The sequence below is a fragment of the Magnolia sinica genome, chromosome 1 (genome assembly GCF_029962835.1).
Source record: "Magnolia sinica isolate HGM2019 chromosome 1, MsV1, whole genome shotgun sequence".
In the NCBI taxonomy this organism is placed as follows: Eukaryota; Viridiplantae; Streptophyta; class Magnoliopsida; order Magnoliales; family Magnoliaceae; genus Magnolia; species Magnolia sinica.
This window is the reverse complement of record NC_080573.1, coordinates 124,199,712-124,215,257: the sequence shown is the minus strand read 5'-3', so window position 1 is coordinate 124,215,257 and position 15,546 is coordinate 124,199,712. Positions and strand designations below refer to the sequence as shown.

Here is a 15,546-nt window from a genome sequence, read left to right as displayed (position 1 = left end):
AATATGACTAATGAATAACCTTGAAATGTCTGCTTGTGACATTGCTTTTGTGGACCATTTTTTGGGTTGGGCTGCGAACGTCCCTCATTTCAAATGCTGAGGCTGGTAATTTGTAATTATTGAGGGCCCTAGGATGCATTGGACTCCCCTTATTATCTGCAATTTTCCTGTGGTTAGTTGAATGAGAATGATCGTCCATTCCATGATGCGCTCACCATTTCCTTGCAAAGAAAAAAGAAATCCATATTGTAAGTACTTGAGTTGGGATGGAATTGGGCGTTATATATTAGACATAAGAATGTTGTTTCCTTTTTTACGTTGAAAATTGGAATGTTGTTTCCTCCTTGGCTCTTATGGGTTGCCCCTGCCGCAGCTGATATGCCAACGTCTCTACACGCCCACTTGGGTATGTTTCTTCCGGTCGGTTACTTTATTAACAAATCATGCAAATCTGTCACTTTCAAGACCAAAAAGTGCCCGTTTTTGTCTTTCGCATTCTGCAAGCCTTTCTTTCTCAACCAGGATACAGCCAAGGAAATTATACCATGTACCAGGCAGCATGGATGTGCACTCTCCACAGCACAGTCGGGTTGCTTGTTACCAGTGATTGCCCCGTCTTGTTTGTTATTTGGGACTCTTATCAAACCACTTTCCTATACTTCAAAATGCAGGATCAGATTACCCTAACCATCAAATGGATGGGCTTGAAATCAACAGTTAAAAAATGGATGGTTAATGGGCATTCAATGTGGAAAAGTAGAGAGAGGGGACAACTAGGACTTGACTCATGAATGAGATTTTTCACATATGGTCCAGCCATGATACAATGTCCACTGGATGGGCTGACCAGGCTGACACTTCCCCAATGTGTAATGTGGAGGGATGGCTCTACCACATATCAGTACTACAGGCTCTAGTGTAACATCTCCTTGTGATAGAGATCTTTTTCTCATAAATTCGGTTAAGGTAACAGATAACCATACAGTAGCATGGTAAAAAAAACTTTAATTTGGTTTAGGTAACAGATCACCATACCTTAATTTTTGTTTCTGCCCAGTCGGGTTATTGAAAAAGTGTGCCTAAATGAAAAATGCGATGTCTCGTTATCTACGATGATGAAGATGAGAAGAAGATCCTCCAATAGAAGATCATTTCCAAAGACCACGCAAAATTTCCAACCTCAAGTGCAATAAATGAAATTTCGAAGAGTAAGAAAGCAAAGATGCCAAACTTTTTGAGACTCAATATTTGTACACAGAATCATAATAAACCATCCCTGAATTATTACCACGTGGATGGGGTACCCTTTTCCATCACAAAACAACACATTCACCTAACATTCACAACCAGATGATCTCTGCTGCTGTCCTCCGCCTGCCACATCGATGGTGTCCGGAAGGTATCTTCAACATCGACACACAACAAAATGTCACATAGTTGATTAACCAAAAAAGAAAAAAGAAAAAAAAGACAAGCTGCCAAAGTACTATCACTAGGCCCATGACAAAGGATTTTATTTTATTTTATTTTTGACCAGTCAGCATGGCTAGTTTAAAAACTGGTTAAACCAACCTGGGCCTGTCCATTGATCCAAACAAAAACATTAGGGGCTACACATCACTGTTTTTCACCATACACTGAATGATAGTAACTTCCTTACTGTACAAAATATTGCGCAAGCGCAAGCCAGTCCAGACCGTCCAAATCATCTGAATGGCAGCCCCACTGTGGACAAAAGCATTCTTTACTATCTGCCATTGGTTGTTGAGTTTGGATGGCCCATTTGATTACCGCGAATTAGGTAGTTAGGATCATCAGACGTTATTTTTGGGATACGCTTGGCTCCATTCACAGTGGGAAACACAATTTGGTGGAAATGGTAGAAAAGAGATATAGTAACCCAGCCCAAACTTGTGACATGATATAGTATGTAAAAAACTCCATTTAGATTTAACCAGCATGGAGCTGTAGATGCAAAAAGCTATTTAAAACTACTCACACTTCTTCTTCAGGTTCGTTCTTTAGAGCATTCTTTGCTATACACTCAAATGCAGCTTCCACATTGAAACCCTCCTTTGCAGAAGTCTCAAAGTAGGGGATGTTCCCCTTGGAGGCACACCATGCACGTGCCTTCTTCTCAGAGACCTGAAATAGGATTTACAGGAAAAACACCACCCCCCAAAGAATTATAAAGTGAACAAGGAGGCTGATAGCAGTCCCAGAATTGCAATCAGAAGTCATTTCTGAAATTCCCTTTTGGGATGGCCTAAAAATTCTGAAATCTAGGGGAAATTCACGTAAGTTTGGAACCAGAAGTAACAGAAATATATAGAAATAACGGTTGTGTTTGGAGAATCACCGGATTGTGTTTCAACTTCCAGTGTGTGCCCAAGTGATAAAGGGTAGGTACAACATTTATGAAATGCAGAAAGCTGATTCCGCATTGGGCTGCGTGGGCTTTTTTTTTTTCCTGCAAAATGGGCCCAAATTGCCACTGACCTCAGTTCCCGTAGGACAAGAAACCACAACGGCAATTTAGGCAAATGGCCGCCCCGCACAATGGGAATTTAAGTAAAGAAGCCTAAGCTCCTTTCGGTCAGCAGAAGTGACATCCCAAGTAGAAGGTTTCTGCAGCTATAGCAGGCAATGAAAGAAGAAATGTCTTACCACTCTGCTATTGCCACCATCAATGTCTGTCTTGTTTCCCAACACCACAAATGGGAAGTTTTCAGGGTCAGATGGGCTAGCCTGTATCCATTACATTGCCACAGAAACATTAATATCTGATTGTGTTCAACTCCTGCTTCTGGACTCTGGAGCGGGCAACAGTTACCTGAATTAGAAACTCTTCCCGCCAATTGTTGAGGTTATCAAATGATTTCATGACGTTAACATCATAGACAAGAACGCAGCAGTCTGCACCACGGTAGAAAGCCACACCAAGACTCTGAAACCTTTCCTGACCAGCTGTATCCCATATCTAGACATGTGAAAATTACAGAAGTTGAGTATCAGCCTTCAGACAATAATATCTGCAACTTCAGTACAATCCATAGAACATGGGAATTAAGATCATAGTCTGGCGATATGGAAAATTTCACAATAAATTTCCACCAATGCCATCATAGCATCTTGGACTTGGATGAAGTATAGTTCATAGTCACCAAAAGAGAAGCAGGCCTTGAAAGTGGATGCGGCGACAAAAATAGAAATCAGCTAGCTTATGAGAGTCAGCAACATTCCATGTTGAAACTAAAAACTTTCACCCAGTGACAAATGTTCTCAATCCAAAAAGCTGTCAGAAAAGTTTCATCATGTCCAATTTCTTTTTTCTTGAAAGATGAAAATTTTATTAAAGCCGCGGCCAAAAAGAAAACAACAAGGAAAGCAAAGAGCAAAGCACAAAAAGAAAAGCAGAACTAAACTAACAGAACAAAACAGCCCCATAGCTGGGAACCCCACCCAACAAAACCTCAAGGGACCCACTCCCTAAGGAACTGGAGAGGCCTACTGAAAACCCCCACTGAAGAACCACACCTATTGCGGAGACAGATTCTTTCTTTCACCCTAGATGGCCCATAGGGTAGCTAAGAGAACGAGCGCCCATCTTTTTTTTTTTCTTTTTTTTTTTACTGAGCTTTCCCCCAACTCCTATATGCCAAGATCGAAAATGACCGTTGATAGAGTAAGGTGACACTGAAGAGACCTCCACCAGCAACAGAAAACTAGTCCAGATAGGCAAGGAAAGCAATGAAGGAAAAGATGATCAACAGACTCCGTGCCTGTGAGGCAGACCAGATGGACATTTGGACGCATGAGACCTCTTTTATGAAGATTATCCACTATAAACACTCAATTCCTCCCTGTCAACCAGGCAAATGCTGCGATCTTCGGAAGATCATCGTGTCCAATTTCAGTTAGGGCTGAGCTACAAATCTGAGTTGGCTACTAAAAGAAGGATGTAAACAGCATCCTGTAAATGTTTCCAGTTGTAACTTGTAACAATCACGGTTACTTGAGAAAGAAACAGTTTTGATATGTTGGCAGAGATTAAATTGGACCCAGCCTAAGAAAATAATTGCAGCAAAATATACAGATCTGATGGGTAATCACAATAAAAGCTTCAATAATAACTAAAATGATGCAGGACATGAAATTCAAATATGATGTGCAAGATTTTCAGGCTTTAGATCACATTTGTTCAGAAACAATTACACAAAATTCCACATCCCACACAAAAGTTCAAGCATTCAATCAAGGAAAATCTATGCAGGCCCAGGCCTACACAAACTAGGGTTGGATCAATCAAAATTATAAACCAAACAATAATCAAAGGAGGGTAAATTCATCCACACATGCACAGAAATAATTCCTCAATCCAAGGGGTTCACGGATTTCAATTCGGGGAACCCTAACGTTGAAGAAAGGGCATAAAATTGGGGATTTGAGTAATTTAAGGTTAGGGTTAGAGATTTGAGGTGAAAGAGGGGTGAAAGAGAAGAGAGAGACGAACCAGAGAAATGTCACACGTGTGGACAGCAGTGAAGGCCCAGATGCACGTGCGCTGGAGGTGTCCCACACGTGTGTGGGGCCCACGAATAGAAAAACGGCCAGCTTGGCCTTGGTCGGCTAGGGCTGGGCTACAAAACCTCCAAATTTCAGCTTGATCTGATGCACAGTCTGTGCATGGTGCTCCGCCGAAGTTTCAGCTCTCCTGCAGGGCTATATTCTAGAAATCTGCTGTAGAAAGAAAAACGACAATAATAGAGGATGGATCTGAAGCGTAGATGATTGTAGGAGAAGAGAAATATGGATGGTAGAAGGTGGAGGCGAATCGGGATAGGTGTGGCTTCGCACCACGGTAGTCAGCCCTTCGAGAAAAGGAGAGTTTCACACCTAATTGAATATCTACAACTCAGAAATTTAGAGCAGAAAAAAATGCAGAAATTTTATCAATCTTCCATGAGAAAAAAAAGACTACAAGGGGTGCCTATTTATAATAAAACCCTATATCCCAAAACTCGCGCCATGTGCGCAACCTATTACTTGGAGACGAAGTAATAAAAAATAACAATTAATCAAAGCAATCTAAACCGTCCATGATATTCCTAATAACAATAATAAGCAAAAGTTAAAGTACTAGATTAATTAGAATAGTGGGCCACGATCATGAGAACCCATGGTGGGATTCACATGACTATCGGGTCCACTCCGATGAACCAAAACGCAGTCATCTAACTAGGAGGCCCTCCCTGGACGTCATCATTGATCCAGATCGATGGTGGGGCCCTCCTCCTCCTTGCGTACGTGCGTAGGGGGGTGCATGTGCGCGTGATGTCCGCATCAACTCTTCCCGGTTATGAAGATTTCGCCACCAACAAAACTCCTGAACCGCTCCAAGATGTCAGGATCAAGTCTCTGAAACTCCTCAGTGAATCACGTACTGTCTGAAACTGGACGTGATTATCACTTAACCAGGTACTCCTGAAACTCACCGTCCGACGTGGAGATTATCTGATGGTCCAGAATATCCTCTATCTCCTCTATGTGTGTAGGAAGGGTAGGTATAAGAGGTAGAGGCTGGAAAAATGGGTTGGGAAAGGTAGGCATGAGAGGTAGAGACTGGGAAGATGGGTCGGGAAAGGGCCATGGATCAAGGGAAAAGTCTAGGGAATCGGGATGGTTAGGCGAAAGGCTAGAAAATGTATCAGTGGCCTCCTGAAATGCAACTAGATCCTCCACATTGAATGTGGAACTAATTCCCATGGAAGGTGGAAGATCTACCACATACGCATTGAGACCATTTCGTTTTATATTTTTGAATGGTCCAGCGCTACGTGCGTGTAACTTACGAACGGCTCCCTGAGAGTACCGCTTTGGCTTGATGCGGACCATCACAGAGTCCCTTACATTGAATTCCTTAAAACGTTTATGTTAGTCTGCAGAAAGTGTGTAATGTTCATTACTAGCCATGATCGTTTGAATGATTTCTTGATGCCATGAATGAATGTGATGCACAAGAGACTCTGCAAACTCTGATGGCCTATGGGATAGTGACATAGGGACAAGATTGATAGGCTTCCTAGGAACAACATTACACCAAAATGTGGCTCTATATGACCCAAACTGAATAGGAACAAAACAACGGCGCCAACTATCGGTATTATTTGCTTGTGTAAAGGCGTGACGCACAACTGTAAGGGTCGCAGACTCTTGTGCTCCCTCTTCCTCATCACTAGGGGCTTCTACTAGTTCATATTCTTCATCTTCACCGTCACTTTCTCGGTGCACTACTTCTACTTGCCCATCGATAAGGAACACCTTGGTGCCTTCTCTCGTGCCACATTGGTGGGCAAAGTGACCAAACCCTTGACACCTAAAACACCTAGTTGCTCCACTCTTATGCGAGCTAGACCCAATAACTTCTTTACCCTTATCATCCTTGGGCCTGGACTGAAAAATGCTGGAAGGTTTGTCTTGGTATCCAGTGTTAGGCTTAGCCCCAGAAGGGTTGGCCTTAGTACTAGAATCGTGAAAATCAAACTGCCTTCCCATAGGTGTTTTGAGGTATTGCTCGACCTCTAACACTATTTGATACAACTGTTCAATAGTGTTTATGTCTTTGGCGAGCAATTCTTTCTTAATGTCAGTACGGATGCCCGTTTTAAATCGAGCAAGGGTGAGTACGGGATCCTCATCAACTTCACACCTGGTCAAGTACTTTTCGAACTTCTCAATGTACTCCGCCACACTCATGGAACCTTGTCAAAGAGACTGTCATTCATCAATCAACCGTAAGCGATAAAAGAAAGTGTTTCTTTCATGTCTCCCCAATGGACTATTGGGAGCTCCCTTGCTCTTTCTTTCTTTCGCTCTACAGTAGCCCAAAATCTCTCTGCTTGGTCCACAAGCTTTATCTTGACGAATCGGACTCGACGAGCATCCGACATGTCATACCGCTCAAAATAGTGGTTCATATCCGTCAGTCAGTCTAAAAAGGCTTTAGGGTCCAAGTGACCATCAAATATAGGGGCATCTACTCTAACTCCCTTGAGGAGTTGCACATTTGGGTCATATTGTTCATGATGTCCCTCGCGGGGTGGGTGCACGGGTGCGCGCCCATGACCAATTCCTTGGCCACCTTCATTCCTTGGTCTAACCTCCAAATCACCTGCTCGAGATTGGGCATCTTCCCCAATGGTGGGGTTTGCCCCGACAGAGGTCTCTAGTTGGGTAATGCGCACATTAAACCACTCAAAGCGTTGGTCCATACGTTGTTCCAAGCGCTTGCCCAAAGATTCAAATTGTTGGGCCAGCTTGTTCATTGACTCTTGCAATTGCTTCATGTTTAGTGTAGGGTGCAAGATAAAACCACGACTCGTACATGTGGACATACAACTACTAACTCAATCTAAGGACCTTCTACTATGACTATATGCGCCTAGATAGGACTAGATGTTCCTATAGGACTCTATATGGAGAAAACGACACAATACTACACAATTTCCAGCAACCTATCTGTCCAAAAAATCTGCCAACAGAAAATCCAGCAAAGAGAAGCGGATTTTCTGATAGCAGAAAATTCAGCAGCTTATATAAGAAATTACGGACCTCTAAACAACTCTATATGATGATACTTAATGCACAATGGACACAAATAAACTAAACCCTAAACATGCATTCCCCTATAAAAACCTTGTGCTTTGATACCAAATTTGATGCAGGACATGAAATTCAAATATGAAGTGTAAGATTTTCAGGCTTTAGATCACGTTGGTTCAGAAACAATTATACAAAATTCTATATCCCACACAAAAGTTTAAGCATTCAATCAAGGGGAATCTATGCAGGCCCAGGCCTACACAAGCTAGGGTTGGATCAATCAAAATTATAGACCAAATAATAATCAAAGGAGGATAAATTCATCCACACATGCACAGAAATAATTTCTCAATCCAAGGGGTTCACAGATTTCAATTTAGGGAACCCTAAGGTTGAAGAAATAGCATAAAATTGAGGATTTGAGTAATTTAGGGTTAGGGTTAGGGATTTGGGGTGAAAGAGGGGTGAAAGAGGAGAGAAACGAACCAAAGAAGCGTCACATGCGTGGACAGCGGTGAAGGCCCAGACGCACGTGCACTGGAGGTGTCTCGCACGTGTGTGGGGCCCACAAATCGAAAAACGGCTAGCTTGGCCCTGGTCGGCTAGGGGTGGGCCACAAAACCTTCAAATTTCAGCCTGATCCGATGTACGGTCTGTGCATGGTGCTCGCCGAAGTTTCAGCTCTCCTGCAAGGCTAGATTCTGAAAATCTGCTGTAGAGAGAAAAACGGCTACAATAGAGGATGGATCTGAAGCGTAGATGATTGTAAGTGAAGAGAAATATAGATGGTAGAAGGTGGGGGCGAATCAGGATAGGTGTGGCTTTGCACCACGATAATCAACCCTTCGATAAAGGGAGAGTTTCACACCTAATTGAATCTCCACAACTCAGAAATTTAAAGCAGAAAAAACGTAAAAATTTGATTAATCTTTCATGAGAAAAAAGACTACTAGGGGTGCCTATTTATAATAAAACCCTATACCTCAAAACTCGCGCCATGTGCGCGACCTATTACTTGGAGACGAAGTAATAAAAAATGACAACTAATGAAAGCAATCTAAACCATCCATGATATTCCTAATAACAATAATAAGCAAAATCCAAAGTACTAGATTAATTAGAATAGTGGGCCATGATCATGAGAACCCATGGTGGGATTCACATGACTATCGGGTCCACTCCAACGAACCAAAACATAATCCTCTACCTAGGAGGCCCTCCCTGGACGTCGTCATCGATCCAGATCGATGGTAGGGCCCTCCACCTCGCCTACGTGGGTAGGGAGGGGGGCGTGCGTGTGCGCGTGATGTCCCCATCATGAACCCAACAAAAATGCTACTGAAGATCTTCTTAGCTCACAAAATATACAACAAATAATTCCCAACATGCTGCTGAAAGAATTTTTTTTCCATAAGGTTCAGAAATCACCATTCAGTTTAAATCTAAATAAAATTCAGAAATGGAACATCATCTGCTCAAGCCATCATAAGTGGCCAGTTAGCAGCATATTTATGCTTTCCAAAGTTTGTGGTCAACCAAGCTAGAGTGGACTACATATATAAACTCAGTTGTTTGGTTACTATTCAAAAAGGGAAGGAGAAAAAGAAAAACTTAGTTGTTTGATTCTGCAACTTCTTCTTCTTCTTCTTTTACTGAATAACATAACAGTTATTAAGAAATGGAGGGGAAGTAAGCAAAATCGAGTAGTTGAAGAGAAGTGCCTCTGATACTCATTATCAGTGATGGCCAGCTCATTAACCTTTTATAAACCAAAAAAAAGAAAGAAAGAAAAAAAGCCACACTCTTAGGTAAATCCTAAAGAGAAGTAGTCACCTACAGTCAAGTACTACAAATGGTGGTACCATACCATCTTTGCTACCAAGATGCCACCACCATGAAGATATCTGGCCACAAGAATCAGGCTGGTCCATTCATCAGGTGGGCCACAACGTAGGAATCAATGGACAACCAACATTCTGACTCAACAGTCAACATACAGGTGCATCCCACCTTGCAGGCGGATCAGCCTGATTTTCGAGAAGCACAATCTTCATTCATGGTGGGGCATATCGTTTTCATGGCACTGATTTCCTAAAGTGGAATGTTGGTGTGAAAGGTATGATATCACAAATATTGTACTGTTGCCTATACGTGATCAGTTCTCAATCCCAAATGTCACTACCCAAAAAATTCATTACTCAATGGCTCAAAGCCACCTTGAAGATGCCCCCAATTTTGTTGTTTGTAAACCCCTTCAGTAATTAATGACTGCTATGGGACACCACAAACAATGTTGACCTTTGTCTTAGCACTCACACTTTTGCCATCTTTGAGTCCACACCAACCACACCAGAGAACCTTATGATTATGTCAACCTCCTAAGCACCCCTCAGTTCCAGAGGGCCAGGGTACCCAGTGAAGCCTCTGTCAAAGCTGAGCTCCCATACACTAGGAAGGGGGCTTTCCAAGTTACTATTTCACCTTCTCTCAATTTCTCCCCACTACTATTTATAACATTTGACCAATTACTGTTCCGATCTTAGAAGAACAAATATAATATATAACTAGGTGCATAACATGGAAAGTTTCAGCCGAGTGGAAAGCAATGGCCTCAATCTTGAGTCTCTAGACATCCACTTTGGCACTGTAGCATATGGTTACGCCCTCAAACAAGGTTTTAAGTATCGGCATCGCACCCTTGAGATACAGAATTATCATGGGAAACATAGGAAAATATTGTGTCCCGGTTGAGGGAGCCATCAGGGAACTTTGGGAAAATGGTGGAATTTTTCAATGGAACTGCAGGAGATCTTAAAAGACAAAAAAACAAATATTCGGTCCAAACTAATATTTCGGGGGCAGAACGGTGTGTATCATCAGAGAAAATCCCTCTTGTCATGGTTTCTCCACCAAATTCATGTTTTAATGTAAAAATTCAAGTGGAGTTCTTAAAATGCAACTACAAAGACAACCCCAAAAAAAGTACAATTTTTATTTATTTATTTATAAATCTGATTTTCGTTGATTTTACACTAGTTTTATTTGCAATATCGCCAAAATATCGATGATACATCGGCAAAATTGCAACCATAGCACGATATTTGCGAAATATCATTAAAACTGCAATATATCGGCATGTATCAATGATATTACCGTCAATAAGAGGTATTTTTTGTGATAACCCCCTATGTTTCGTACCATATAATGGTATCGGCTGATATCATCAATAGATTGAACATTGGCCTTGCATGAACCCCCTACAAATGGCACCCACTGCCTTGCATGCAGAACTGATCATAAGTTCAACCTTGAAAATAATCTAGAAGCATTTACTAAAAAGTTTCTCATCTAATGCAAATTTTTGGTTCAACCCTGCTTGCACACTACTTGATCATTTTCTTTTATTTTCTGTTTCTCTTTTTACCATTGCTATAGTTTGGAGGAAATATTACTGTTTCTTTTTTACTATGCCGTTGTTACGATTGATGCTGGATCTTTGGGGTGCAGCTATGCTCTATAGTTCAGAACAAAACAATCTTTGATTGTGGGTTGAAATCAAGTACCATTCATTGGATTAACTAACAACCCGCCCCTTCTAAGAAGATAGTCTGTTCCAGTTGACATGGAATCCAAGGCTTAGTTCTCAATTATGAAATCCATATCCATCTGCTCTAGGAGGCAAAGAGAACCGCAAGTCTGCACCTATTATGCTCAATTGAACCCAGCAATATTAGCATAGCGAGCAGCCTAAGGGTCTTATAGACATTAAAGGGGGAAAAAACACTTTATCATCCAACTTGGTTTCTGCTTTCTCCTTTTCGTTAAGTAGAATTCTTGTTCGAAGCTTCTATTTACGCCAACCTTTACCAATTAATGCATCCTTTCTTTCGGCATTGGTAATACAATAGTACAGCATTGTACTATTTCATTATCAAAACCAGAAAAGGGTGCATCTAGCAAACATGGTGGGTCCTTCTAAGTTCTAATCATAGAATGATTAGCAGAAAAGTTAATCGTGAGAAAGTTGACCCCAAATAGCTAGGGCGAGCCTATGATGATGATGATGAGTCAGATTCTGATGCTGAGAAAAAATATGATACATATGAATTATGTGTCAAATAATCTTAGTAATGATAATCAGAACAAGACTCCCTGGTTTGTGGCCCGGAAATCCTTCTTCTTTTTTTTCCCTGAAAAGTGGTGGCCCGGAAATCATGCAGCTGTAATCCATTGTATTGACCAAACTGGTCAAGGAATTCTGCACAAGATGCCAAATAAAGGAGCTGAAATCATCTTTTGATTTCTCTTGTAAGGTGACTTGTTGTTAGAATGGAATCAAGTAATGTTATTTCTTGGGAAACAAAATACTTCAACACTTTGCAGTTGGGGTTCATTTTTGATGAAATTTATGACTTGGCTTCTATCATATGCAATACGCTTCATCACTTCCAAAGAGAAGCCAATGCCATGGAGAACACTTTACAAACAATGGGATTGGTAGAGAGCCTCCCATATGGGGAACATTTCCTTATAGAATTTTGTCCATTTGGATTGACATCAGCTAAATGCCAAAGAAAAAAGGGGTTTGGTCAAATGGTATTCTGTCCAAATAATGATTGAACAACGATTTAGCTGGGAAATACGGGACTGATGAAGGGATGGTGGATCAAGACGTCTTCTCTATATAGAGCATCTCACATCTGGAACGGGATTCTTTGCTTGCTTCGGAATTCACTACATTGGCTGCCTTGGCCCCTTCACCAGACCTCTTCATTGATCAATGCTTCTCCAGGTGGGTGAGAACGGGGTGCGGGCCCCTCTGTGCAAACGTAACCTTAGTTACCTTACTGATGTGAAGACGTTGGAGTTCATGCAGATGATTGTACACCTAAAAGGAATCTTTTCCATCCCTGGTTCGAGAGACTCTTTGGTTAGCTGTGTGACAACTTTGGTTGCTTCCCTGTGAAATCCTTCTTCTCTATGGTTAGTCGTCCATCCCTAGGAGGGAAAAATACTATTACGGGACCAACTTCGTTTTATGGTCCCCCACCCAAGGTCGGGGCATTTGGCTGGCTAGTGGGCAGAAAAAGAGTCCTTATGTTTGATAATTTATGTAAGGGAGGGATGATAATCCCTAGGTTCTGCTCAAGGTGTTCTGTAACGGTAATGGTGGCAATAATGGCCACCACTGTTACCTTTACGATACGGGTCGTAACGGCTATTACGTCCCCTGTAACGGCCGTTACGGTCTCTTTTTTTTTAATTATTATTTTTAAAAAAACCCCGAAAAACCTGTATCTGCCTCGTAATGTTGATTAAAAAGTATGGAAAACCTATATCTGTCCCATAACAGACAATTACGGGGCTATTATGGCCTTTATAGGGATGTAACGTGCCGTTAACGACAATTACGGGTCATTTTTTTTTTTCCATAACGGCTGTTACAGCCGTTACGACCCCGTAACGTGTAACGGTTGCCACCGTTACCTTTACGTAACGGCCTTTACAGCCCCGTAACGGCCTTTACGACACACCATGGTTCTGCTGCCTTTGCAAGTTGGATGAATAATCCATAGACCATATTTTCGTCCATTGCTCTTTTGCTTGAGTTATCTGGTCTGCCATTCTAGGGGCATTGGGATTTCGTGGGTTATGACTAGATCGATTGAGGACCTATTTCCGATGTGACATGAAGGTATTTGGGGAAAAAATGCAAGTTCTTCGTGGCAGCTGACTCTTCTTGTGTGCTGCTGGGCTATTTGGGCTGAGAGGAACAATTGTACATTCAGGAACCTCTCTTTTCAGCTGAGGCTGTCTATTAGGGTGGTGGTCCTGATGAGGGAGTGGGATCTGTACTGATTTGTGCTCTTAGGGGGGTCTTTTGTTTTAGGGGCCTCCTTTTTTGTTTTGTTTTGTTTTATCATTTTGCGGTTTGCCACTTGTATTCTTTTGCCTTCGGGCTTTTTCTAATAAATTTCATTCTCTCTTAAAAAATAATGACACTAGCTCATATAATCATTTTCCCATCCCACAATTCACACTCTAAATCACTAATATTATTAACAAAAGAAATACTGGAATTCGCCACAAAGTTTTAAAAACATGATGCCTAGATGGCAAGATCATGTTTTGTGCCCACAACTTACATGGACCATAGCCCAATGTATCGATAGAAGTAATTATGGAATGTCCCAAGGCAGAAAAATCACTCGAAATCCTCACTCTGTGCAGATAAATCATGAAGCCCATAATTCCAATTACTACAAAATAAATAAATAAATAATCATATCATAGAATCAAGCTTAGGCCCTACTAGGTAGACACCTAAAAATGAGTTTATCTCCTTTTAGTTAATAGAAACGACCTATTAGAGATCTTGACTCTAATACATAATTACAAATTACATGAACTTATTATGATCAACATCTCTAATACACAATTCCTGTTAACTAAAACAAGATGAACTCATTTTTAGGCATCTATAACATAGGGCCTTAAGAGTCCTCACTCGATGCAAACAGTAGCTTGGCATATAACAAAAAGCAACATGGGGAATAATCTTACCACTAAGAAAGATAAAACCCAGAACACAAGATGATTTTCTTATACCATGATCAGTGGTTATCAGTTATCACAACCAATCAACAATTCATCACAACCCTAAAAAGAGAAGAAATCAAAAACAAAACTCACACCACAAAAACATGTTTATGAGTCCACAACACACCTGCAGTGTGAATAGCCTATCTTCAAATTGCACTTCTTTTGTCAAGAAATCTGCTCCGATCGTTGCTTTGTACTGATTACTAAACTTCCGATTCACATATCTAAACGCAGTGGTTAATCCAAACAAAATCACACCCGAATAAACCAGACCCCATATATTTCTCAAATCAGAACATGAAAATAAGGCGAAAAAAAACTAGGGTTCGAGGATACTGATTCATCAAAGACGTCTTTCCGACCCTACCAAAACATCAAACATATGCAATTGTTAATACGAATTTTGAACAGACATTCAAAGAATAACTTCACCGGATCTACAGAACCCAAAAATCAAAGAGAGTTCAATAGAAAACGCCATAATCCATGAAATAACAAACGATCAAACGAACCCCTGATTCTGAAATAGGTAAATTGGAAAAATAGGTAAATTAACCTAGATTTCTGAGATTCTAGATCGGAAAATTTGCGGGGGAAAAGTGAAAAGGGGAAGAAAAAGAGGAGAATATACCCGCTGTCTCCGAGGATTATGACCTTTAGAAGCATCCGCCTTCGAGACGCCATGGATTTCGAAGCCCTAAATCCCGGGAATTGAATGAGAGAGAGAGATTCTTTCGTTCTCTTTCCTTCGTGTTATTTTCTTTTTGTTTTTTGGAGTTTGTTTGATACTCTGTCTGCGTATGGTGCTTGATACGCGGTACATAGAAATGGCCGACGTGGCATATCCAACTCAGATCAAACCGTCTAAACTGTGGTATATAAACTGTCTCTAAGTTAAAACCAAAACTAAGATTGGTTGAGAAGTTTCGACCTCTGAATCGCTACACTTGTTAGTTGAAATTAGAACATTGGCAATTTTTCATTTTTTAACCATCCGATCTATGTCCACATAACGTATAGTCAGATGATCAAATAAGCGTGAATTTTTTATTCATGATACAGTTAAAATTTCCCACGCAATTTGGAATATGAATTACTCGTTTGCACTTTTGCAATTTCCAAGTAATTTTTTAGTAACCGCGTATCATTCGTCACACTCTGCGGAGTATTTTGAGGTTTGCTTGAGTATATCCAGACATACCGTATAGGTACGATACGATCCTGAGGGTTGGCTTTGCATCTGGGTCATCTTCAATGATCCAAACCGTCTCCACGACGAGTTTCAACTTTTTATGCTGGAAATACAAAATATAAAAGCTGTCCATTTGTTTGGAATTTCTA

At 41.0% G+C, this 15,546-nt stretch overlaps 1 protein-coding gene across 1 annotated transcript; it reads right to left on the bottom strand.

The window, feature by feature from the left end:
* Positions 1-1,207: 1,207 nt before the first annotated feature.
* On the bottom strand, positions 1,208-14,997 carry LOC131256793 (ras-related protein Rab7-like). The gene is made up of 7 exons (XM_058257839.1): positions 14,837-14,997; positions 14,542-14,568; positions 14,330-14,429; positions 2,834-2,980; positions 2,668-2,748; positions 2,000-2,145; positions 1,208-1,403 (listed from the first exon to the last, which is right to left on the bottom strand). The coding sequence occupies exons 1-7, from the start codon at positions 14,887-14,889 to the stop codon at positions 1,334-1,336; spliced, it is 624 nt and encodes a 207-aa protein (XP_058113822.1). The 5' UTR covers positions 14,890-14,997; the 3' UTR covers positions 1,208-1,333.
* Between the last annotated feature and the right edge of the window lie 549 nt (positions 14,998-15,546).